Source organism: Mugil cephalus, chromosome 8, assembly GCF_022458985.1.
Source record: "Mugil cephalus isolate CIBA_MC_2020 chromosome 8, CIBA_Mcephalus_1.1, whole genome shotgun sequence".
NCBI classification, from domain to species: Eukaryota; Metazoa; Chordata; class Actinopteri; order Mugiliformes; family Mugilidae; genus Mugil; species Mugil cephalus.
Genome location: NC_061777.1, coordinates 10,310,534 through 10,335,285, shown reverse-complemented (window position 1 = coordinate 10,335,285; position 24,752 = coordinate 10,310,534). Strand labels below are relative to the sequence as shown.

General features: G+C 43.2%; 1 protein-coding gene across 3 annotated transcripts in view; it reads left to right on the top strand.

The window, feature by feature from the left end:
• dock8 (dedicator of cytokinesis 8) overlaps nucleotides 1-24,752 on the top strand; it is a 50,984-nt gene that overhangs the window by 8,293 nt on the left and 17,939 nt on the right. Inside the window, exons 1-30 of one of the 3 annotated variants that reach the window (XM_047591584.1) lie at nucleotides 1,220-1,535; nucleotides 3,398-3,573; nucleotides 4,841-4,912; nucleotides 5,095-5,203; nucleotides 7,746-7,955; nucleotides 8,632-8,717; nucleotides 9,410-9,476; nucleotides 13,217-13,366; nucleotides 13,572-13,652; nucleotides 13,786-13,948; nucleotides 14,055-14,191; nucleotides 14,466-14,559; nucleotides 15,083-15,245; nucleotides 15,866-15,983; nucleotides 16,342-16,412; nucleotides 16,555-16,699; nucleotides 16,856-16,957; nucleotides 17,074-17,169; nucleotides 17,257-17,491; nucleotides 17,924-18,088; nucleotides 18,201-18,376; nucleotides 18,722-18,814; nucleotides 19,999-20,094; nucleotides 20,548-20,697; nucleotides 20,978-21,091; nucleotides 21,638-21,793; nucleotides 22,245-22,384; nucleotides 22,475-22,638; nucleotides 23,182-23,333; nucleotides 24,478-24,660. In XM_047591584.1, coding sequence (XP_047447540.1) covers nucleotides 3,479-3,573; nucleotides 4,841-4,912; nucleotides 5,095-5,203; nucleotides 7,746-7,955; nucleotides 8,632-8,717; nucleotides 9,410-9,476; nucleotides 13,217-13,366; nucleotides 13,572-13,652; nucleotides 13,786-13,948; nucleotides 14,055-14,191; nucleotides 14,466-14,559; nucleotides 15,083-15,245; nucleotides 15,866-15,983; nucleotides 16,342-16,412; nucleotides 16,555-16,699; nucleotides 16,856-16,957; nucleotides 17,074-17,169; nucleotides 17,257-17,491; nucleotides 17,924-18,088; nucleotides 18,201-18,376; nucleotides 18,722-18,814; nucleotides 19,999-20,094; nucleotides 20,548-20,697; nucleotides 20,978-21,091; nucleotides 21,638-21,793; nucleotides 22,245-22,384; nucleotides 22,475-22,638; nucleotides 23,182-23,333; nucleotides 24,478-24,660 — 3,783 coding nt within the window. In that variant the 5' untranslated portion in view covers nucleotides 1,220-1,535; nucleotides 3,398-3,478. Of the gene's footprint in view, nucleotides 1-1,219; nucleotides 1,536-3,397; nucleotides 3,574-4,840; nucleotides 4,913-5,094; nucleotides 5,204-7,745; nucleotides 7,956-8,631; nucleotides 8,718-9,409; nucleotides 9,477-13,216; nucleotides 13,367-13,571; nucleotides 13,653-13,785; nucleotides 13,949-14,054; nucleotides 14,192-14,465; nucleotides 14,560-15,082; nucleotides 15,246-15,865; nucleotides 15,984-16,341; nucleotides 16,413-16,554; nucleotides 16,700-16,855; nucleotides 16,958-17,073; nucleotides 17,170-17,256; nucleotides 17,492-17,923; nucleotides 18,089-18,200; nucleotides 18,377-18,721; nucleotides 18,815-19,998; nucleotides 20,095-20,547; nucleotides 20,698-20,977; nucleotides 21,092-21,637; nucleotides 21,794-22,244; nucleotides 22,385-22,474; nucleotides 22,639-23,181; nucleotides 23,334-24,477; nucleotides 24,661-24,752 lie in introns of those variants that run through there. The other 2 variants (XM_047591583.1, XM_047591582.1) reach the window with 2 other exon arrangements.

The window sequence follows — 24,752 nt, the reverse complement described above, 5'->3', positions numbered from 1 at the left end:
CTTCACACCCTGTTCCTTTACTGTCATTAGCGCTGAGAATGTCTGACTCAGTGTCTAGTCTCCGAGATTATACTTTAAATCCTGAAGATTCTGCTGCGACGAAGGTTCCTGCTCTTACAAAGAAAGCTGCCTGCGTTTTATTTTTTTGTGGTGCTTTGTTTTTTCAAGAACCTTTGTTCCCCTTACAGTAGCTTAGAACCTAGTCAAGGATTAGCGCGCCTTTGTTAGAAATGAGCCTGACACTGCTCATCGACTTAGCGGCGCTGAGAAAACCTTGATTTCTGCAGAAAACCGAACGTCATCGCGCCAGTTGTCGTCTTGCCTCTTCAGCTAAAGTGTCGCAGACTTTTTGAGTGATTCCTGTTTTTCAAGCGACCAGACAGAAAGATGCAGACAGTAATCCTTTGCGTGGATTTGTTCTCACTACACTTTTAGTGTCTCTCGTACCCTCTGAACTTCCGTCTCTGCCTCTCAGCTTTATAGATTCCTCTTTTTAGTCTTCCTGCTTTTTTTCTATTTCCGTCTTTCCCTCACATTTGTTCTCTCTCTGCTGCCCTACATTTCTGCCGTTTAAAGTTTTCCAAAGCTCTTAGGTGCTAAATCTCTTGACATGCAGCATATGTGTGTGAGTGACTGAGCTGACGCCCTTTGATACTTCCCTGGTGATGATCCTAGAGCCTGCCAGCTGACGGGGTTTGAGGAGAAGCACTTGGACCAGCCGCCCCACCTCAGTTTGTGGCGTGCAACGTGGTTAATCTCTAACCTGCTTGGGAAGTGGGTCACTGCTTTGGCTACTGACATGTGCTGGATGGGGGCCTGCTTACCTTGCAGCTTATGCAAGCAAATCTTTAATATGTCCGGATTTGGGATGCGGGAGAAGGGTTTTAATGCCATAATCTCTGGGATGATAGTTTCCTATTATTCATCACAGGGATGAAGGAGGGATGTTTTTTCCAGAGGTGTTAGCGATGTTTGTAGCTGCAGCTGTGACACCGATCACCATGTTGACGTCGCTGTCGTCTCTCTCTGACTCTGCCGCTATTATAAGTTGCTGAAATCACGAATGTTGCCTGTCCGGTGTCGTTTTACATTGAAAGGGAAAGCTGCGCGCACTTTTGCGCATGTGTGCAGCGCCGCTGTGTGTGCATACGGGCGGCACGCACGTGCGTGCGCGTCTACAGTTTCTGTTCCTGTCTGTCGAAACACCAGTTGATGGTGGGACGCCTGGTTGTTGTGATGCAAGGCTTGAAACTGCAGTCAGAACGTCTGTTTGTGGGTTAAAACGGCCGGGCTCAACTTAAACACACATTCCCTCCGGCTATTAACTTCCACTTTTGGTAATGCAGATTGGTTCTTCTTAGCTCTCACTGGGGTTCTCAGCATCGAGGAATATGAAGATTATTTTAAAGAGGATCTGCGCTCCGCGCTGTGGCTTAGTTTCAAGCATCTAGCGTCAGTAGGTGCACACATAAGTTTCCCATATCCGGGGTGCGCCATTTTGTACACTTCCTTTTTATGTTGCAGTTTTCAGCAGGGTAAGTCTACAATCTGTTTGAGCTCAGAAGTCATTGAATGAAAACGAGATTATTAATGTACTCAAAAGCCGCAGGTCGGTTTAAACGCGGGTTTATTCTGTAAGAACTTGATGTATCTTGAGTCCTTTGCGTGTCTGTTTTCTCCACTGGCCTGCTTATGCCAGTGTGTGTTTGAGAACAAGGATGTTGGCAGACACTTTTTTGCATTGATCAGTTTTACTGAAAAGAGCGATCAGTAGTAACTCGCAGTGTTTTGTAGCTTTTATTGCACTTGGCTCTGTCACATTTGTATTTCCTGGCGTGTTACTTGCTTTTTTTTATAAACTGTTTCCACCGTCATAAAAGTTGCAAAGTTATCATGTTTGTTATCAACACTGAGTAGGGTGATGAAAGGTTTGGCTCTCGATTTGGCAAGGGTGGTGGTGGGTGTGTGTGCGTGTGTGTGTGGGTGGGGTGGGGGTCACTTTCTTTTGAGCTTCTCTGATGACTCCACATAGCAGCCGGCGCTGGTCAGAGGCATGCATAGATTTGCATTCATTTGTCTGTGCTAGCCTCCATAATAAATAAGAAAAAAGAGGCTGTTCTACAGTGGTCGTCTCGACTCGGAGGCAGGGAGCATCCGCAGAGTTGTGTGAAGACTTTACTGACTACAGTGTCATATACTTTAGGCTTGTTATTAAAATAATAATAATAATAATATAGCTGTTCCTTCTGGCTACCTGTGTGTTCTTTTCCTCTTGTGTTGCATGCTAACCACTAATAGCAAAGCGTGCGGTACTATTTGCTCTTGAGAGCTTAGCAGGGGAAAAATACCCCTTAGGTTGGACTGATGTGCAAAAACATGTCTGAAGGCAAATGGAATTTGCACTTTAAAAGTTGAACATAGCCTCATGACTCATGTTGTTGCTCCAGTTATCGCCTCTTCTTCTCCGCCTCCTGTACTCACACACTACCTCTTTTTTGTGTGGCACACTGTGTGCAATTAAAAGCTTCAGTATCTAAACGTTTGCATCTAAACATTCTGGCGCTGAGGCAGATTTTCATCTCTTAACACCGTAGAAGAGCATTAACGGGACGGCTTCCTTTTGTACGTTGCCTCATCGGCGTCTTCCTGCAGACTCTAACCGGGCGGGAGGTCTGCAGAATTTGCGGTCACCTCTCACAGAGACACCTGCATGTCACGCAGGTTCCTCTTTTAGAGCCGGTCAGGCACCACAAAGTTATCTCATAAGTTGTCCCTTTTCTTTTTTTTTTTTTTTTCCTTCTGAACACTTTCTAAGGATGCAAAGCTCATGTATTCCTCTTGTTTTAAGCCTGAGTCAACATTTCATGTCATATGTGTCTATGATCATAACAATACAAAGACATACGGACACTTCAACCCATTTGTGCTTTACATTAAAACGATTACAGCTTTTGATCTCCTTTAGCAGAGTGTGGGATGATAGAGTTTCCGTTTAAAAATAGGTTCACTGAGAGAAGACAAATGCCTGGCAGTCTGATACCGACCAGTTTGTTCCCGTTGCTATTTATGTACGTGTTTGTATCTTTTGTTTCTAGACAGGTATGAGGTATTAGCAAAATAGTCATGATTCAACATGTTTGGTTCCACCTCTCTTACTATGCTTCCTGTTTCTTCTTCTCTTTCAAGTTCTTCTCTGCACTGTGTTTATTTGACTGTACAATGTCAAAGAAAAGAAAAGAAAACTGAAGCTTTTTTCTGTTTGTGTCGTCCTAATGCGAATTCTCATGAGACAATTGTAATGCAGCCCTGAGAATATCCGCTGATCCGTTGTTTAAAACACTGTTTAATGACATTTGGTGATCGGATATGTTTTCCCCATCGCTCCTTTACTCTTCAGCCTCCGGCGTATGAAGCGGTGGAGCCCTTGGACCTGGAGGAGTTCCTGTTGTCACAGTTAAGAAGCGGAGAATCTGCCCTGATGCAGGAACTTGGGGACTTTCCTGATGATGATCTGAAGGTGGAGCAGGTGGAGAAGGAGTGTCGAACTATTCGACACACCGTCCCGGAAGATGGGTAGGTAACAGGCCTACAAGAGAGACAACCATTAGGAGAATCTGTTCTGCAGTTCTGTGCAGGGAGAATTGTGTTTTTCAGTATTGGCAATGCCTGAGCTATTTGGAATATTTCTTTATCTTAATATTCTTCAGTGACGCTGTTAACAGGAAGGAGCTGCTGCACACAGTACGACTGAACAACAACCTCACTGATATAGACTTGCTTGCCAGTGCAGTAGTTACTCACATGAAAATAAATGTGTTTTAATACGCACTGAATCTTAGCTTCATAATGATTTTGGTATTCGGCATCTGAAATAACTGAAACAGTGACTATTTTTGACAGTGTTTCAATGTTCCGCTTTGGAGACTGTGATTTGTAAAACTATAGTACTTGAATTGTATTGTGCTGTATGGACATGTTACTATTTGTGTATAAGTGTCCTGAACAACATTACAACATTACTGTTTCGTCCAGTCCAGTTCAACTGCACCACAAACTCCATCCTCCAAAATGATCATATAGTTAAATTACCACTTTTATGATGCTGTTTCTGTTCTGCTGTGCTGTTTCTGTTTATGTCAACATAAACTGAACAGTCATAATGAAGGATTTGAAATTAATTGCTGATCGCTAGTGTACTAGTGAGTATATACACCGATCAGCCATAACATTAAAACCACTGACAGGAGAAGTGAATAACATTGACCATGCTGTGACAATATAATGTTCTGCTGGGAAGCTTTGGGACCGGGCATTGGTGTGGATGTTACTTAGACATGTACCACCCACCTAGACCAGACCGGCCACCCCCTCCCCATAACAATGACACTCATTGATAGCAGCAGCCGTCCCCAACAGGATGCAGCCTGACGCATGCACACACTCAAAAAACAGGGTTTAGGATTAACTAAAACTAGCCTGATCCACAGTGGTCCCTCCCTTCAATCCATAGGACCCAAAAGCCCCCACTAACAACATCCCACAGGATGCCCTCAGAAGGCCCATGTCCATTCTCTGATGAGTTACAACTGTTTTGGAGGCGGATACCTACACAATATTAGGAGGGTGGTCATAATGTTATGCCTGATCAGTGTACGCAAACTCATTCACTACATAAAAAAAGATAATTTGGAAGCACAGTCATGGTCGTATTCATGGTCAAGGTAACACATATGACCATGAAGTACAAATTAAGAGATAGGAGAGGTATTTAAGGTTTTCAGTTGTCTGTGAATGTCTGCATTTTTTCTTATTGACCTCATTCTTATTCTTCACTTTACAGGGGGGAGTTAGACCCCCACGTAAGAGACTGCGTAAAGAGTTACGTCCAGCCGTGGCTTGTTGTCTCCAGAAGGTACTCCTTCACACACACATTGTAGTTCCCTCTCTGTTTTCCACAGACACTCTCACACACTGTGTCTACATTGCATGAGAGTTCTGTTTGTGCAGATGTCTAGACTGATTAGAAGTTCTCAGGTGTTTCAGTTGTAATCATGCGACGTCTTTTCTGGGTGTGTGTTTGGCTTGTGTGTGCAGGTGCCAAGGGGATGGCTGGAGTGCGTATTCAGAGCGAGCTGGCTTGCACAAACTCCTTCGGAAACAGACCTTTGAGTCTGACTTTCAGCCAGAGAACCAGGAGAAACCGGTAAGACACATCCGTCACCCTCTTTCATCTGGATAAATTAACCAATAAGTTGTTAGTGTAAGAATCCCTCACTAACCTCCTCATTCACACCCGAGACTCTTAAGAGGAGAGGACATCAGTAAAGTTTGCTTTACACAAGTTTTACTTGGCCGATGTCGTGAACAATGGTCCGTTGCTCAATAAAAGTTATTTTTCAGAGCCGGTCTTGTGCAGTGTGGCATGCACTGCACTCGAACAATTCTTTATGCGTTTCTTTCTCCAGTCTGTTGTGTCTTGTGTAATTCTTTAGACCTGTCTTTCTGCTATTGTGTCCGTGCGCTGTTGCGTATCACCCACTGTTGCTAGGTGCATTTGTCAGGCCCATTAAAAGGAAAACCACCAACTGAAGACCGTTCATTTCAGATAAATTTCGGAGATGCTTGAACGTGGACTTTTTCGGGCAGCTTACTTCACCTAATGCCCGTCTTTATTCTCATCCAAGCTAAGCTACTCACCCTATCTACACATCCTGAAACTGCAGATCTTAAGTAGAACTGCAAGAAAGAAAGTTACTGTTTGGCTTCTGGACTATAAATTGTCTTTTTTTTCATGAGGGCTGTGTGGTAGTCCATACTGATCAAGGCTTAAGAGAGTGAATAAAACTGAATGAAAGGTTTTGAAGGTAGGGCTGGTGATGTTTTCATAATGAATAGTGAATAATAACCCGTCTTACACAGAACTCAGCCTAAATATTTTACACCCATCAACCCACATCACCTTCATGATGTTACTTTCATCACATATCCTTGTCTCAATCATGGCATCACACATGTTCATGCCAAACTCCCTTCCTCTTTCACTGCCTCCTTTCTAGCGTCTTTGTGTTGTTGTGACCCAAATTTCTGGCGTCCAGATTCACACAGTCCTGCCCATTAAAGTCCTACGCTGTCAGCTCCGCTCTGCCCAGAATCCAGTCTCACCAGCCCTTTCTTGTTGCCCCGTCCTTGCCAATTCTGGTTTAATCAACTGCCTAACCAAAAGCCTCTTTTTGCCGCCCCGAGCTTCCCATGATCCGCATGCCAGCGAGAGACCGACTGGGAGGGGAAGAGCGGCTCTATTGTCCCCCTAGCACTTAATGGGGCTCTTCTGTGGTTCAGTCCGCTTTAACAATAGCCCCCGGAACCGTGGCTCCGTGGCCTCTCGGAGCCTCCACAGGGCGAAGCCTCACCAGGGTGGGAGCTCGGTCAGTCCTGGCCTGTGGTGTGAGAGCCGGGACGTGAGACTGATGGATGATGGGAGTAAAAGAGACAAGGAGAGTGGGGTGGCAAGAGGGACTGTTCAAATCAGGATGCAGCATGGGAGCATTGAGGTTACGCCCGGCCCTGTGGCTGAGTCTGAGTAATTCCATATGCTGCCAGTGCCAGACCGAGAGACCTCTTACTGATGTACTTTTAAGCATAATAATTACTCAACTAACAAGGTATTTGCTGTTAGCCTGCTCATTAATTAGCCGGCTAATGATTTTATGCAACAGACTGTTTTGCAAGAAAGGCTGTTACCTTCTATTCCCTGCAAGTCCACAACTAAAGAGGAGTCAATAAATCTACTTAACAAGACATCTTCGTCTAATGTCCCTGCCTGGTGCTCTTTTTGTGCCCAACATGCCAGTGCTGTTTTTGGCCTGGCACTGGGTGTCAAAAATTTGCAGCATCTAGCCTGTTTGTTTTCCAGAGCCGCTGTCTCTCTGGGTCAGCAGAGTCCACTCACCCACCCTTTGCCGTTTCATTTTAGCCCGACAAACGGACAGCCTGCTGGGACATCTCTGATTACAGAGCTTGATCGGCTAATGTGCGACGTGTCGATATCGCCGGTGGCGATGAGTAATTCATACGCCCTTGCTCCGCATCCAAATTCAATATTTCCTGTGAATGGCTGCTCACTGGTCTGTAGTCAGAGCTGTAAAGCTGCTTGTTAAGTAGAAGGAAAATGAAGAAATACATATGTAAAGTAGCAGTTTTGTGTCATAGGGAAGCACCTGCTGCAGTTTTCAGTGAACCTTAATCTCACTGCACGCTGTGTTTGCCCCACTGAGAAAGCCTTGTTCAGGAAAACACAAGAGACTGTGTAGTTGTCTCCGGGCCACAACAGAGACTGTCTAGACTGCTTGAATGCCTGTTAGCTGTTTGTAGCATCTACCGACAATGTAATCGTTGTTGTGTATGTTGTTGATGGTTAATAAATTGTTGTTCATGCCAGGGAATATTTTGTTAATATACAGACTGTGAGTAATATGTGTAGATGACTTTTTTTTCTATCTATTCGAATTTTTTATGGCTAATACTGAGGAAGAAGAAGCTTTGACCAAATCACCATTAATAAAACAAGCCTGTGTCACTCTTAATGACTTCCCTCTGGATGTTCTGCCTTAATACCCTCTATTTTACTCATCCTGTGCTTTCCCCCTGTTTCACTTCACTCATCTGGGCCTTTTCTCTTTGTGCTCCCCCCACTCGCAACCACGGCACCACCCTTTTACCCCTCTCCCCTCTGGCTTTGCCCCCAGGTCAAGTCCCCAACTCTAGCGGCGCTGACTGATGACTCTGGCCGCACGCTGACCTCCTCTGACTTTAACTTGCGCTGCTTGACCCCGGACCAGAGAGTGGAGGGTCTGCTGGCCTTTAGCAGCCACGAGGAGCTGGACCGCTTCAACCAGGAGGCAAGGCAGGGAAACAGATACCCCGAAGTGTTCGCGCTTTACCCCCCAGCTGACGAGGTGAGATATGGAGATGAGTGGCCCGCGTGCGAGTTCAAAATTGTAACATGTGTTTTTCGCTATCTTGGCTCTATGATATGTGGGATCTGGTTTCTTTATACATGAGAATGCAAGACATAGCAACATAACAAGCAATATTGCTTATATTACTTAGTCTTTTAGATAGAAAATGATCATATTATGCTTTTAATAATCAGTGAATGATTTTTAAACCATTCCAAACTAAAGAATTTCCCAATGTTTAGGCCAGAGGGTGGTATAATTCTTTATTTAATGCCATAGCAGATTGATTATACAGGGATTTGTGGCTGCTGGTTGAGCAAAAAAAAAAAAAAAAGTTTTATTCACATTTTATAGACCAAGTAATTTCCAAGAATATCTTATGAATCTATGATCAGTAATAATAATCAGTGTATATATAATAAGTAATGCAAAGTTGCTCATCTTTATCTGCTCCCTATAGAGATTGTCCTTTAGAAAAAAGAAAATATTCAGAATTAGTACTTGAAAACTTAACTTAACACCCTGTTAACACTACTCTTCTCTCAACACACAAGTTTTACTTTCAGTTCCCACCGGCCCACAGATACCTGCATTTTTTTTTTTTTTATTCATTTATTTCTGTAAATCTTGTTTTCTCATGCTTTAAAAGACATTTTCTTCTATTGCATTTCAGGAAGATGCGGTAGAACTCCGGCCCATTCCCGACTGCCCCAAGGAGCACATGGGAGAGCGCATACTGGTCCGATGCCAGACCATAAAGTATGTCATACATTTTCATTATAATGTGGGAGTGAGAATAGTGCTGTCATTTCAACAGCTGCTTTCTGTAGATCTTAGGACTTGGACAGGGAGCCGACAGTTTGGATGTATTAAAGAAGTGCAAAACACGCCCTCATTTCTGACCTTTGGCTTTGCATTTAACATGGAGTGCGTTGTTGAATTTGCATCTCATTGTGACTGAGTGGTTGTTGCCCAAAAAACAAAAATAAGAACATGCAGAGACGGACAGAGCCGTTTGCAAGGGCGGAGGAGCGCTGTGCAGCGGTGGTTGCTCTCCAGAAAATCTCCGTCCCTCCCTCTCTCTGTGGGATTGTGTCTGTTTCTTTTTCTCTCATTCCATCATTCACACACAAACACACAGCTTCGCCGCTTTACACTCTTGATCTCTCCCGTCCTTGTGCAACCTGCGCGGCTGCCAAATGTTTGACTTGAACTGATTTCCCTGCCTTCTGTGGCTTGGCAATGTCACCCTGTCATCCTTTAACCCTCAGTTCAAACATGTCATCGCTTACTTTGGTACATTGGGCTGCCTCCTATTATAACAGTGACCTACAGGAATAGAATAGAAGTTGCAGTAAATGGAAAGCTGAGTACTAATGCTAAAACCGTTCTGCGTGTGTCTTGTTGTTGTGCCTGAATAACTTATTTCCATTTCCTTGTTGGCTTCATAGGTTTGAAATTGAGATCGAGCCCCTGTTTGCCACCATGGCCCTGTACGACCTGAAAGAGAGAAAAAAGGTAAGAAAACGTTTCTTAATTGGAAAATCATCCCCCTTTTTTTTTTTATTGTTGCCGCATAATAACCATCTTGGAATATAAGAGGCCTGCAGAAACTGATTGTGCCTCATTAGTGAGTTGTGATTTAAGGTCAAGTCTTTTGACCAAATGAATCCCAATTTTATTGTAATCTCTTAAAATCTAAACTCGAGATCTGGTATCAGTCAAACACTTAACAGGTCTACAGATTGTGGAAACAAATACCGGACACACAGGAACATCATTCTTCACGTTCAATTTGATGCTACGCTGATCAGGCATAACATTATGACCACCTGGCTAATATTATGTAGGTTCCCCTTGTGCTTCCAACACAGTTGTGACTCATCAGAAAATGGATAAGAGCCTTTTTTTTTTTTGTCCTGTGGTGTCTGGCAACATAATGTTTTTAGTGGGGGCTTTTGGGGCCTATGAGTTGAGGGAACGTTTCTCAGCTTGTGAATTGTCAGAAAATGGTCAATGACATTCACTTCTCCTTTCAGTGGTTTTAATGTTGCGGCTGATCGGTGTATACTTCAGATGTCTGTAATACTGTTATACCCTTTCAACTTTTTTTTTCTTCTGCAGATTATTCTTAAAGGCGTTTAAGGCCATTTTTAAGCTGCAGCTGCAGGTCGCTGTATAATAATGGAAGACTGAACCACAGTTTTATCTTGCATGGTAGCTTGCCACTATCAGTGTCTTAATCCGTGTGTATAAGTGAACAGATAAGTGGAATGCAAATGTTAAAGCGCTTTGTGTCAAACCAAAATACCTCGTTACGGTTGATTTGCCAAATTGTTGCATGCCGATGACCTGTGTATCAGATTGAAGCAAAATTCTTTTAACAGAGCGAAACGCTCGTCACGAATGAACCGTCTTTATTCACTGACGGTCACGTAACAGGTAACTTAGACATGAACAGTCTCACAAATGTCAATGAATGGTCTCATGGCCGCTCCAAAAAGCCACAAGCACCGTCTTACATCTCAGCAGTGGCTTCTGCATATCATGTTCTTCCTGTCGATGCAGGGTGGCCTCGTAGTCTGCATGTTATTGAGAGATCAAGGTTTTGTATCTCATCATCCTCTTCATGTTTTTGTCCCCGGGGATCATCGTGTATCGTTGTCCGACTGCTAATGCTACATAAAGATCTTCTGGTAAATTGTCCCGAGCTGCGGCTGTTTACATGTTTTCTGTGGATTTACGCTGCTGGATAGTATTTTTTTTTTTGGAGGGGGCACGGTGAAGGGGCTGGAAGGATTAAGTGCTCATGGATCTCTCGGATGAGACGGGGTTTATGCCACCAGACTTGTTCTCTGCTACGCATCGCCTCACTTCTTCCTAGCTTGTCTGGCGGAGTAATGGCTCTTACATACTCCACTGGGTAAGACACAGCTATTAAATGACCTCTGAGATTAAGAGGCAGTCTTGGGACAACTTCACATTTAGGGTTGAGTATCATCTATACAAGTTACATAACTTAATACATTTCTCACCCATTACTTTGTAAATAAAGGAAAGTTTGAGTTCTGCTTTCTTCCGATGTCAGGCCGTAAGAGTGGAGATGAAATGTGACTTTTTTTGAAATGTGCAGTATTTTGTCTAAGCCAACTAATGTCACTATGTGGTAATCTGAAGTGTGTCTGTGCGGAAGTTAAGCTGTCAAGCTTGTTTTGTCAGATAGATTTAATTGCTGTTGAACTGTGAAGCATTTTCCACTAATCCGTTTATCTCTGAACTGTTCACTCTTCCTTCAGCTCCGCTCGCTGCATTCCTTTTACTTGTTTACTTTGATTTCATTCACTTTTCTACACCTCCGCGTCCCGTTACTACTTTATCTCGCGTCCAGCGGAGATTTGTTTTTTGTTGCTGCACATCTGTGAAATCTGCAGCAGATGTGCATATAAACCCATGTAATACTCTCGTAATACCCCCGCTCAGGGGTCTTCAAAGTTTTCAGGCCAAGTACCCCCAAACTGATGGAGAGATTAAGTAGGAACCCCCTAGCAACTATATGTGTTCTATATTAAGCTCAGTCTGGTGCTATTTATAAATATACATTATTTTTTGTCATTTTGCATTCAATATTAAGATATTTAAATTATATGGGTTCAAATTACAAACATCTGCAAGAGCAGGGTGGCCATGAAACTGCCTTTAACTACCTTTAAATCACTGAATTGCCCAAACATTTTGGCCTCAGTTGGCTGATGGGAGCGACCTGCAGCGTCTGTCTGGAGGGTGAATAGGCCCTCGGCCAATTGTGGGGAAACCGACAGAGTCAGCGTGTAATATGCGGCCTCGTTATTGGCTGAGCAGTGACAGGGGCGGGTCCTACTGTGTACAGAAGGCTTAAATTGTCAGGTCTCGGCTAGTGCGGCGCTCTGTGTGAAATAACTCTCAACAAAGCACTGTTGAGACAGCTCCTGTATCGCTGAATGAGTGAAGTGCTGACTGAAAGACAACCTCGATTTATCCCCTCCCTAAAACATGTTGGATTTGTGTTAATGTGCATTTAAACTAATTAAGATTTTTAGGGGAAGTCTTGGTTATAAACAGACAGATTTCAGAGAAAAGACAAAAACTGTGTCTTTGCAGTAAATAGGAATGTCCAGGTTTAATGGGAGCTTGCATCGATTTCCTTGTCGTTCCTTTACGAGACGAGGCGAACCGGGCTTTGCTCAGCTGTGACTGGGGCCCGCTGGGAGGACGCGAGTGACAAGTAAACCGCAGCAATTTCACACATGCCGTAAACACTCTGCAGTGCAATCAGTGGACAAGACATTTGTTGTTAACCGGCTGCCTCGGTGCGCAGTTGAGCTGCGGACTCATCGAGCTACGTTGTAGTATATTTGTGTCAGCTCTGCTTTTAAATAAAGGAGCCTTTGAGAACTTCACATCGAGTTACGCAATAGTTAATTTAACAGCACGGGGGTGTTCCCAAGCCTTAAGAATTTGTTCTTATGGCCCTTGTAACTGGAAAAAAATGTAATATTAATGAGGGTTATTACATTCCTCGTGTCTCATTACATCAAAATGAAATGGTTTGAAGGAAGTTATAATTCACTCAGAAAGTCAACTCAGTGAAGACTTGTCCTTGTCCTGTTTGACGTGTTTATACTTTTTAAGGAGACAATGAAGCATAATGTGCTGCTTAAGTCATCTGGCCTTGATTATTAAGAAACTATTTCTGCTATTCCAAGAAGTCTTTTGTCAGTATGAGGTTGACTCCCATTACAACCCCTGCACTAAGAATGCCTGATTTTAAAGAGAATAGGGTCATTTACTAACTGCGGTTTTGACCTTCTCATTTGTTACTCAGCCATGAGCATTTCATTTGAAAAAACAAAAGTCATCAATGCAGAGTCAGTGTTACTGCCTCTAGTCAACATATCGGTTTGGCTTCCTAGAAGTGCTTTGGTGTGGTCAGTGTTCTGGTCCTATGGGATGAGCATGATGAAGGAGAGTTGTTAATGGCCCTTCAGTGATTTGGATCACATGACACACACCAGACTCAGCCATATTAGGACATATATTGCTGTGTTTCTAGTCTGTGGTCATTAGGAAGATGAGCAGAGATGAGTGGACGTGAGTGGGTTATGTTCCAGGATCAGTGTTTGCTTTACATCAAAGCAGTCCTCCCTCCATCTGTCTCCTGAAAACTGTATTCCTTGGATTAGTCCTGTCTTTTTGAAGGTTGAACTTCTGTCTCCCTCCAGATATCAGAGAATTTCTACTGTGACCTGAACTCGGAACAGTTTAGGAACTTCCTGAAACCTCACACTCCACATGTGGATCAGTCCACGTTGGCCAGATCGGCCATCTTCTCCATCACCTACCCTTCCCCAGATATATACCTGGTCATCAAGGTAATAATGAAATCCTTAAAAAAATAATGCGCCGTAAACTACACAGCAGAAATAATGAGTTGGCATGTTTCCTCTTGGCTTTAAACAACTTAAATTGATTTTTAAATATTCTGAGCATACTGTAACTTTTCTAGTGAAATATTGACTTGGTGGTGTTTGAATATGCTGAGCTTCTCTTATTTTTGTGCTTCTGTCTGTATTTCAGATTGAAAAAGTTCTCCAACAGGGAGAGATCGCCGATTGTGCGGACCCCTACATGGCATTGAGGGAAAATGAGTCTTCAAAGGTAAAGCAGCAGAGCAATTATTTCATGTGTCAAAAGATGCGTGCTTCACATTTTCCCTCTGTTCTTCCTCTACGCTTAACATTAAGACTTAATGTAAATATACTCTTATTATTGTTTGTGATAACTTCCGTAGAACAAGGACAAGCTTGAGAAGCTGCGAGGCCAGGCGGAGGCTTTCTGCCAGAGGCTGGGCCGCTATCGCATGCCTTTTGCGTGGGCCACGGTTAATATTATGGAAGTCGTCTCTACCGCTGCGATAGACCGTGACGTCACAGACGCCGACAGCTTAAAAGGAGGTGCGTTTGTTTTTGTTTCACGGCAATTTGCTGTAATCACTTCGTATTTGTGTGCATTTCCGTAGCTTCGTGAGCATGTTTTGACCCGAGTCTCTTTATTGTCCAGGTAAAGCCAGCAGCATTGATCGGAGGGCGCAGCTTCCCAGGAGGAACTCTGAACGTTACAGCACCATCGATGAACCATTTTGTAACGTTTCCGCCTTCAAACCTGCCACCATCACTATCAGCACCATCTTCAAACAGGTCGGACAGTTGTCCTCCTCACGTAGAACCAGATAGAGTTGTGAAAAATATTTTCTTTACCAGAGATAGAAGATACAGTATCACAGGCAGACAAGTTTGCACGTACAGACTGGCCTTGTCTCATTCTTTGGTCAAAAATTCTGTCACGCATTCCATCAGGTTTTTGTGATTTTCTACTATAAATCCTTGACTGTGAAAAACGTTGCTAGATCTGTACTCTGCTGCCGTTTGTCGTGCTAAAAACGTTCTGATCCTTACTCTGGTCCTCTGTCAGGAGGGAGATCGTCTGAGTGACGAGGATTTGCTGAAGTTCCTGTCTGAGATTAAGAAAACCTCCACCCCACAGAGGAGAGTCAAGTTGATACCAGGTTATCTCTCGTCACCACTAAGCATTCAGTGGATCTTATCTTGTGAACAAAAACGTCTACAATGGGGAAATAACTACTTGTTACAGCTTTGTTACGTGGGAGAGCGTCTCTGAAAACACATTACATTTGGATTGTGGGGTCAAAATTTGGTGTAGACAACTAGAAAAGCATGGATCCATGCTAATTTATATCAACGACTCATGCTTGTTGTGGTGCGGTGACGTGGTTCTTGGTACATTTGGGCACCTTAGTATCAAATTAGCAAGGTTTTAAATGCCATAGGCTACCTGCTGCCATGGGCCACATCCATCCCTTTATGACCAGAGTGTACTAATCTTCTGGTGGTTACTTCAAGTTAATCTGGTTTCTTTCTGAGGAGATAGAGAAGCAGCTGTAAATACTATAGTGGAAACACTTGTCAAGAAAGTATATTTCCCCAAATTGTAGGCCAATACCTTAGTTAAAGTGTTTGATTGTGACATTTGGATGATTTTGAATTGCAAGGTTGACTTTTGTTTACCAGGTTCCATAAAACTGGACATGTCTCCGGTCCACGACTCGCCACTGGCATGCTTGTCCACTGAGCTTATCCCTATCATACCCGTGGCCGAGAAAAACATTCGTCCCATTAAGGAGGTGCTGGAGTTTCCCTCCAGTGAGGTTTACGTCCCTCACAACATTTACAGGTGGGTTTTAAAGACATAAACTAAAGTAGTATACAGGCGTTACAGGTTTACATTTTATGTTTTTGTTATCTCTGCATTTTTTTTTGATAACCGTGCATGTACGACATTCACCTCCACTGGACCAAAACAAATCTTTTGTGGCTTGAGGTGTAAACAGGTTTGCAGACGGTTTATTTTTCTGAATGCCCAGAGGCAACAGGAGCAGCCACGGTGCGCTCCTCTTTCTATCGCTGCACATATTTTTAGGTGTTCCCATCCAGACTACCCAAGAACAGGTTTTAATTTTACCCAACGCTCTTTTCTGAAATGGCTTTTTTTTTTTCCCAGCAAAACATGTGTAAACACGTCGTCTACATGTTAATTACACAGTGACATTGTCTGAGATCCTGTTCTGAGGAATCTGCGGTATTTTCCTGTATTCCAGGTTTCAGGGCAGATTACAGCGTTGTATTAAACCCACTGATGACCCCAGTAAATCACTGGTTGATATACCATTTATGTGACATAACCGTCTTCATAATGTTGCTGTGCAGACAGTGCCACCTAGTGATGTGTATTGGAGCTGCTTTGTTTTTTATATGTAGCAGTTTCCTCTAATTATTTTCCTTGTGTTTCCGTAGGAACCTGCTTTACGTCTACCCCCAGAGGCTGAACTTCGTCAACAGACTGACGTCGGCGAGAAACATCTCCATCAAAATCCAGTTTATGAGTGGAGAGGATCCTTCCTGCTCTATGCCCGTGGGTGCTGCTGTTTGCAATGTGTTATTTCAAAGCAGCCATATAACCGTGTGCTGCAGAAGAAATTGTATTTCTGGTGCAACTCCATGGAGGAGGAAATGAAATATGATGAGATCAAGACTCAAGCAACACTTTTAAACCACTTTATTAGACTGGCGTGTTTTGGCTCGTAGCTTTTCATCAAGGTCATCCACTATTATTCACAGTGAATTGGATTTTTCCTAATTTTTCCACTATTACATACTTGAATAATTAATTCCCAGTAAATCTATCCCGTTTCCCATTTTGAAAACAATTTCCAGCTATTGTTTGGATAATTAAAGGTTATTTGTTTTTGGGTTTTTTTGTCCGTTGTCAGATAATCTTTGGAAAGTCGAGTGGCTCTGAATTCCTCAAGGAAGTCTATACGCCTGTTACCTACCATAACAAGCAAGTACACATTATTATTTGAAGTCAACTGCTTGCAATACCATGTCACTTAAACACTTCTAATTGGCAATCCCAATCTTTTTTTTTTTTTTTTTTTTGCGTTGCTCCCTTTGGTTTTGGTCCGTGCCTTGCTGTCTCTCAGGTCTCCAGACTTCTATGAGGAAGTGAAGCTTGCTCTTCCGGCCCGTCTGACGGAGAGACACCACCTGCTGTTCACGTTCTTCCACATCAGCTGCCAGCAGAAGCAGAACCAGAGTGGCAGCTGCGAGACGCTCATCGGATATTCTGTAAGATTTTACCCAGTTGTATTTTTAAGAGCAGGCAAAAAAACTGACCGTCTTGTGTCACATCAGATCAGATCAGATCAGATCATTGTGTCTGACAGGATAATATTTTTAAAGAACCTAAATTCAGCTGACACGATCTGTTTGCTTCTCGCGCAGTGGCTGCCCATACTGAATAGCGACCGACTGCAGACGGGTCAGTTCTGTCTTCCCATCGTCTTGGAGCGACTCCCCGTCAATTACTCTCTGCACACACCCGAGGTATACACATATACACCTACTTCTAAAAAAAAAATAAAAATTCTGCCTGCCACATCATCATCTGTAAATTACTTTTCCTATGTCAGAGTCTGAATAATTCCTGCTGTGTCTTGTAGAAACTGCCTCCTCAAGCTCCTCCAGTCAAGTGGATGGAGGGTCACAAAGGACTCTTCAACCTGGAGGTTCAGGCCGTATCATCTGTGCACACACAGGTGAGTGAGGATTGCACACCAGCAACAACATGATTACTGCCCACGCAAGCGCCACGCTGTAACAGATCGTTTCTGTTCCTGCACCAGGACAACCACCTGGAGCGCTTCTTCACCCTCTGCCATGCGCTGGAGGGCGGTGCTACGTTCCCTCTGCGGGTCAGGGAGGAGAAGATTCCAGAGAACAAGCTGGAGCATGAGCTGAAGCTCAGCATCATATCCCTGTCCTCGTCCAGTTTAGAGCCCCTGGTCCTCTTCCTCCACCGGGTGCTGGATAAGCTCTTCACCCTCATCATGCAGCCCATGGTCATCGCTGGACAGACTGGTGAGCAGCTGGCTTGACTCACAGTGAAACCACTGTTGTTGATATTGCGAGAAATTTGTGAGAGTCACTCCTGAAAAAGCTCAAAAACACAGAATTTTAAGTAAGAATTTTAAGCACCATCAAAGATTATTGCATACAACGTACAGTTTTTGGATCAGGTGCTATTTTAACTCTAATATTTGAATCTTAATGCACGGGTCTTCAACAGGGGGTCCTCTGCCCCTAGTGGGTCTGTGGAGGTTCTGCAGGGGGGCTCGCAAAATCCTTGGTTGCTTAGACTTCTTTAAATACACATTAACATGAATCCAACATATTTAAGTTAAGCGATAAATGGAGGCAGCACTTCATTTATTCAGCGATGCAGGAGTAATTCATTGCATAACACCAAGGAATAATGAATGAATGTCTGTGTCTGTGCTCCCTGTTCCACAGCCAACCTGGCCCAGATTGCCTTCGAATCAGTGGTGTCCATTGTCAACAGTCTTCACAACAGCCAGGAGCTGATCAGGGACCATCAGGGAAGGAACTGCCTCTTGGCGACCTACCTGTACTGGGTCTTCCGTCTGCCCGACCCCCCTCGAGACGCGCAGAACGCAGGTGCCGATATATAATCATTTATTGAGATTGCTAATTTTTTTTTTTCTTGTGATGATATTTGCCGTGATTAGTGAAGTGATCTTTTCTCGTGTGTCCACACACATGTGCTCAGGTTCAGGGGCCATACCTACGGCAGAGAGCCGTTACAGCACCATGGGCCGGGCCACGGCTGCCGCAGTGGGCAGTATGCTCTTCAATTCCAGGATCCGTAGCAGCAGTAACCCAGACATCCCCGGGCCTCACACTTCTGCCGAAGATGCTGAGGTCAAAGACATCCTCTCAGCTAAGGTACTAATGATCTTGTTAAACCCTTAAAAAAAGAAGACGCCAAAAAACAGCCATGATGTGTCTAATTAATACAGCTTTTAAGCTTTTGTCATACTAGGCGGGAGAGTTACATAATATTGTACCATCCACATCTCACCAGTCTAGTTTATGGATTTATGTATTTGACAAAAGGCAAACTCACAGTACAATATGTAAATGTCCCAGTGTCCCTGCTCATACACACAAAAGAGCCATTTGTTATTCATCCCCACAGTACATTAGGTGTTGTAACTGGCCACTAGACAGCCACTAATGAACGCATCCATCACACTCAATGTGTTGGAACTTGTGTGTTTCCGCCTGCAGGGCCACAACAACCCAGGCAGCCGCATGTCCACCTATGTGGATGTAAACAACCATCAGAACGCCACAGGAAGCACCAGGCCCTCCAACAGGAAGGTACAAACTGTTTCATTTAGTATGACTACAGCCTTGTCATTTGAAGAAAAAGTCTTTTCACTTATTACTCTTATTAAATTATAATAATTCGTATGTTGCCTTATTATGCTCTTCCATTCAGCTTCCATTCATACCAGTTTTTTATTATCCATCTTCTCCAGGAAACCAATACAATTGCATATGGATCATTTAGCACAACTGCTGTCAGTTCATAGTATTGTACTTTTCTTAGCACTCTTGTAAAACGCCTTTAACTCTTGAATGTGTATTTTGCCCTAATATGGTAATCTTTTCATCTGGGAATTATTTCTATATATGCTCACACTATCCCCAAACTTCTCCTTTTCATGTCTCGCCACCACTGTGTGTGGTAAGTCATGTGGAAACCAAATGCTCCACTTACCAACTTTTTAGCAGTTTTTTACTTATCGAAATTAAATTGAATTTCTACTGCCATTGCCAGTGACTTGACATCTTTACCGACACCATAACCACAAACGCATAAAAATCTTGAGAAAAAATAAATCATCTAAAACCAAACTGTTCTAAGCATTTGATCAAGATTAAGATGCAGTTTCCGGACTGTCTCGATTCTGACTGACTCGATGAGTTGACTTCTGAAGAAAGTATAAACTGTATATCGATTCTGTTATCTCACCGTCTTATTTTCTTCCTGTTTATTGGTGTAGAAAATTAAAACACAGTTATCCAGTAATATCCTGTGATGTACAAGGATTTAAAATAGATAATTCCATAAAAAGACCTTGTTTTCTTTTGTTTCCAGCACGGCCCCAAGTATTATAGTAGAGGTTTAGGACTGGTTTAAAATTTAAGAATAGATTTTTTTTTTTTGAAAGATATTTGACTTCAACCGGAGTAAAAATTTGTTTGTGTAACATATATTATTGTGTTCGGTATCCACTAGCGTCACTACACAGAAACAGGAAGAATTACAGTCAGCAAAACGAGTCAAAAATAAAGTGAAAGTGAGATATAATATGTAAAATATATACAGCCTCTAGCCTCTAGTTCCCTCTGGCAACCACAAGGTGGGAGTGTCACACTAAGGACACTGCTATTGGGCTTGTTAAGGTTTTGAATCACGTTTTTTTCCCAGATCAAAGTCCTGCAGGTATTTTAAAAGAATTTCACGCCACAGTTTTTTTGCATTTTCTCTGTTGCAGCAGTTTCACGAGGAGCTGGCCCTGCAGATGGTCGTCAGTACCGGAGTGTGCAGGGAAAATGCCTACAAATACGCCTGGTTCTTCTTTGAGCTGCTGGTCAGTGACATTGTTTTTTTTTTCCTTCAGTGTATTTCCATGGGATGTTTCATGATTCCCACTTGGCAAAAAAACAACTTCTACAGATGATGAATGGGTGAAGTAATATAAATGACTCATAACAATGTAAGACCTCATGGCCACATGCCTTTAAAGATTAATGATAGTAGTATTGTGTGATTAATTAAAGGGCAGTTTGAAAGCGCTTTAGTCAGTAAATTATCCCCTTGACAGTTTTTCTGTTTCTTTTTTTTTTTTTTTGCTGTTCAGGTGCATCATCTCTTACATTCATACATTCTCTCAATTTATCTCAGTTATTTTTTTTATCAATTCAACTCTGCATCTTTCAGGTTATTTGATAAATTATTGAGTTGCATTCTTATTTTTCACTTTCACCTTACGCGATCTTCAGTGGCAATAACCTTGTTTCGTGATTTATGATGGCTCAAACAGGTGAAAAGCATGGCTCAGCACGTGTCTCAGCTGGACAAGAACAACGTTCCTCGAAGAAGTCGCTTCTCTGACCGATTCAAAGACGACATCACTACCATCGTCTCCGTGGTGACGGCTGAGATCGGGACCATCCTCGTCAAGCAGCAGAAGGTGAGACATGTAAAGATGACGATCAGTAAAGGACACCTCAACCAAAGTCGGTTTAACTTCCGTCCTGAAGCTTTTCAATGCAGCATTTGTGAGGTACCCTCTGCTGAGCCGGTTTGTTATCTGAGTGTACGTGTTGTCATTGTCCTCCAAACAGCAGGGAGTTGGAAGTGCTAATTATATTTGTCTCGGCAGTATCAAAAGCTCAGCTTGCACAGCTAGATGCCGGTCAAGATCCACTCTGCGTGGCTTACCGATCGCTGTTTGCTAACTGTTGTTTTAGGAGGTAGAGCAAGCGGAGAAAGTCAACATAAGCCTGGCCTTCTTCCTCTACGACCTGATGTCTCTCATGGACCGAGGATTTGTCTTCCAGCTGGTGAAAAACTACTGTAACCAGGTACTAACTTGTGTGCAGTGACAATTAAAAGTTCTTCTTCTTCTAGAATGACAACGTTTTTTTGTGTGTGTATGCATGTACACCGATCACACACGACATTGTGATCACCTTCCTGACTCTCAGATCTTATACAGCCAGTCTGAGGTCTGATCAATAGCTACTAGTTGTCCCACCCACACATTTTAAGTCCAGAGGTGATAGAGCTTTTTTTTCTGCAGCCCCCAGAATGAGGAACGCCTTACCTTTGTCAATTCTGAGTCTAGATTTCCGTTTCATTCTTCTGATGTTTGTCTTACTGAATGTAATTTGCTTTACTTTTTGGGTGGGGGTGCCCGGTCTGGTCTTAGTGGGTGGTACATGTCTAACATCGACATGAATGCCAAATCCAAAAGTTTCCCACTGAACTGTCACAGGAAGCTCAATTTTATTTACTTTTCATGTCAGTGGTTTCAGTGTCGTGCATGATCGGTGTAAATGGAGATATGTGTGTGTATTTATATATATATGTATATTTAATCGATTATACGTGCTCTCTGTCTCGTTTAGATGTCAGCTAAGTGTGTTTCATTGCCAACATTGATCAGCATGCGCCTGGAGTTCCTGCGAATCCTCTGCAGTCACGAGCACTACCTCAACCTGAGCCTCTTCTTCAGCAGCCCCGCGTCAGCCCCAGCCTCGCCGTGTCCATCCATCTCCTCGCAGGTCTGCCCACCTCCCAGTCAATACTCTACATGTGTAATTCAGGCAAATTGTTTCATCATGCCTCGATTGTTTGTACGGCCGTAAAACAAAAACAACAAAAAAAATATTTTAGGAGGTTTGTGCAGCTTAAAAAAAACAAAAGTCCTATTTCTGTTGGCCCTTATTTTAGATGAGGAACATCATCATGCCTGCAGAAATAACAGGAAGAGAGTAAATATTTGTGCTTTCATGCTTTCACATGGCCATCTAAGGATAGACATCTTGCAAAATACAAATATGAGGTGTGCCAAGGAGAATTTAAAAAGGAAGTGTAGGGGCTTATTGGATAGAACAGATGGGGTTCGGTTTAAAAAAGAGCCTTGTTTCCCCATTAAGGAACACATTTACCATAATCCTTAATAGTTCCTGACTCCGTCACTGTGTCTGTCTCTCCGTCATTTCATCCACTCAGAGTTCCGGTTCGTGTAGTTTCCAGGAGCAGCAGAGGATCTTGGCGCTGTTTGACCTTTCTCAGGAATTCAAGCAGCAACACTACCTCACGGGTCTGCTACTCACAGAACTTAGTGCAGCGCTAGACATGGAGTCAGAGGGGTACGGAAACACAGACATATCTCCCATTCCTCGCTGTTGCTAATCTGCAATATACGGATTAAATGAAACGTTTAAAATATGTGTTTACAGTGGAAAGGTCCAGAGAAAGGCAATCAACGCCATCTACAGCCTGCTGTGTTCCCATGATCTGGACCATCGCTGTATCAAACCTGAGGTCAGGGCCAAGGTTGCTGCTCTCTACCTCCCCCTGGTGGGGATTATTATAGACTCCACCAACTACCTGGATTTTACTGGTACATGCACACACACACCTACACACACACAGTTACTTATCCTAACCCTAATCATCTCATCTAAGTTTAAGCTTAACCTAATTGTCACCTTTAAAAGTCAAAATGGGAAAGTTATGACCAAACACACACATCCAAACACCTCAATTACATGTACAAAGTGGTCCTTGATATTCCATAAATCTAATCAAAATTCACATCATCTTGCACATACAGCAATATGCGCAAGTAAGTTTCATTTAGCAAGCCTGCAAAACGCATATAAGACGATTTATTTCCCTCGCTGAATTTTAGTAAGGGCACAGGCTAATGAGTTTATTATACCCATTGGAGTGCAACGCCCATTTTTTATTATTTTTTTTTTAATGTATGTAGTATTTTTACTATAGCCGTCAGTAATTCCTTCACCATGCGTGTAAAAATGCTGTATTTCCCATCTATTTTAACTCTAATAAAGACAGCAGTGTCAAAGTTTGAAGTTAATCCCGTGCGCTCCAGTGGTCTCCACTTCAGGTTAACATTTTTGACCCCTGTTTCTCCCTGTAGTTTCTGACACACGCGGCGGGAAAAACAAGGCGGGCGGACTGGAGGATGACCTTGAAAACGTTCCGCCTATCAATCAGTCTGTTGCCATGGCGATTGCCGGGAACCCCTTCAACACGCTGGGACGAAATGTTCTCGTTTCCATGGCGTCCATGGTAAAATTCGCCCATGCGTACTTAATTGCTTAATGTTAAGATGTGAACAGATTCGAGTTTGCCTTTCGCTGTGTTGAAAAGTTCAAAGCTTTGCTTGTGTGTGCGACTCTATCTTCGAGTATCCCGCTTTTTAACAGGTGAGCTGCACAGAGGCAGATTGATTAGCTGTCAGAGCCACACACACACTTCATCCATCCTGAAAAATCACACGCACACACACACACATACACATGTAGGCACACACATCTGCAGGAGATGGTTTATGGGCAGGCATTGCCATCATAAGTGAACAGGGCCGTCCTCCCTGACAAACACATCCATCAAGTGCAGCTACAGCAACAGCACAGGCCCCCAAATCTGAACACCGCCGTTCTCCTCCTCGTCTCTTTCACTCACAAGAGATGAAACAGTTCCTTGTATGTTGTTGCAAGAAACTCTGTTGTGGAAAAAGTGATTTTCATACAACTGGGCCGTCTGGTATCCATCACGAATCCAAACGCGGCTTCCAGAGCACTTGTTCCTCATTTTCACCTTCAAACAATGTTTTTTTGGGAGGGGAACCTTTTAGTCATGGCGACTGGAACAGATTTTCATTTGGAGCATATTCTCAAATAAACAAGTGGTGATCACACGCCACGGTGTTTTGACGTCGGTTCTGGTGAGCTTCACTCTGCCCCGCGGCGAAAAAGAGACCTGGAATCCAGGTTCTAGGTGGGACACCTAGAGCGCTAGGAGGTTAATGGCTACATTTATCAAAGCTGCCACACAATGAAGCAGCGGTAGCCGTCTATAGTAGCGATTCATCATCGCACGAATGAAGGTAAATTAATCTGCAGTAGATTTAACACCTGTTAAGATGGGGAAGAGAACCATACTTCACTAAAGGCAGTGTGAAAGAACTGACCAACCACATTTGTAGTTGAGAGAAACTTATGAATGACATACTATTAGTTTGTTTATAGTGCACAGTAAGGCATGATTAGCCCAGTTGTGCAAGGACATACTCATGATAGGGTTATAAGACATCTACAAAGCTTTTTACTGTTCAACATCTTTTAAATTGCTTTTTTATTTTTTCAAACTGTGATTGTCTGATAATGAGGGCTTCATTATTGCTGTCATCATTGTCCTCTCACCTTCGCAGCACGGTAAATCCATAGCCACCCTGGCAGCAGACACCAGTCGCCACCTGTTGGTGTGTTTCCTGTGGGTGATGAAGAACGCTGATAGGAACCTGATTCAGCGCTGGACTATAGACATGCCTCCATCGCAGCTCAACAAACTGCTGGAGCTCCTCACCATCTGCATATCCTGCTTCGAGTACAGGGTCAGTGACAGACTCTGCGTTTTTTTTGCAAACGTCATTTAATTTTATGTTTCTGGAAACGTTTTGCGTATTTGCATATCATTTGTGCGCGT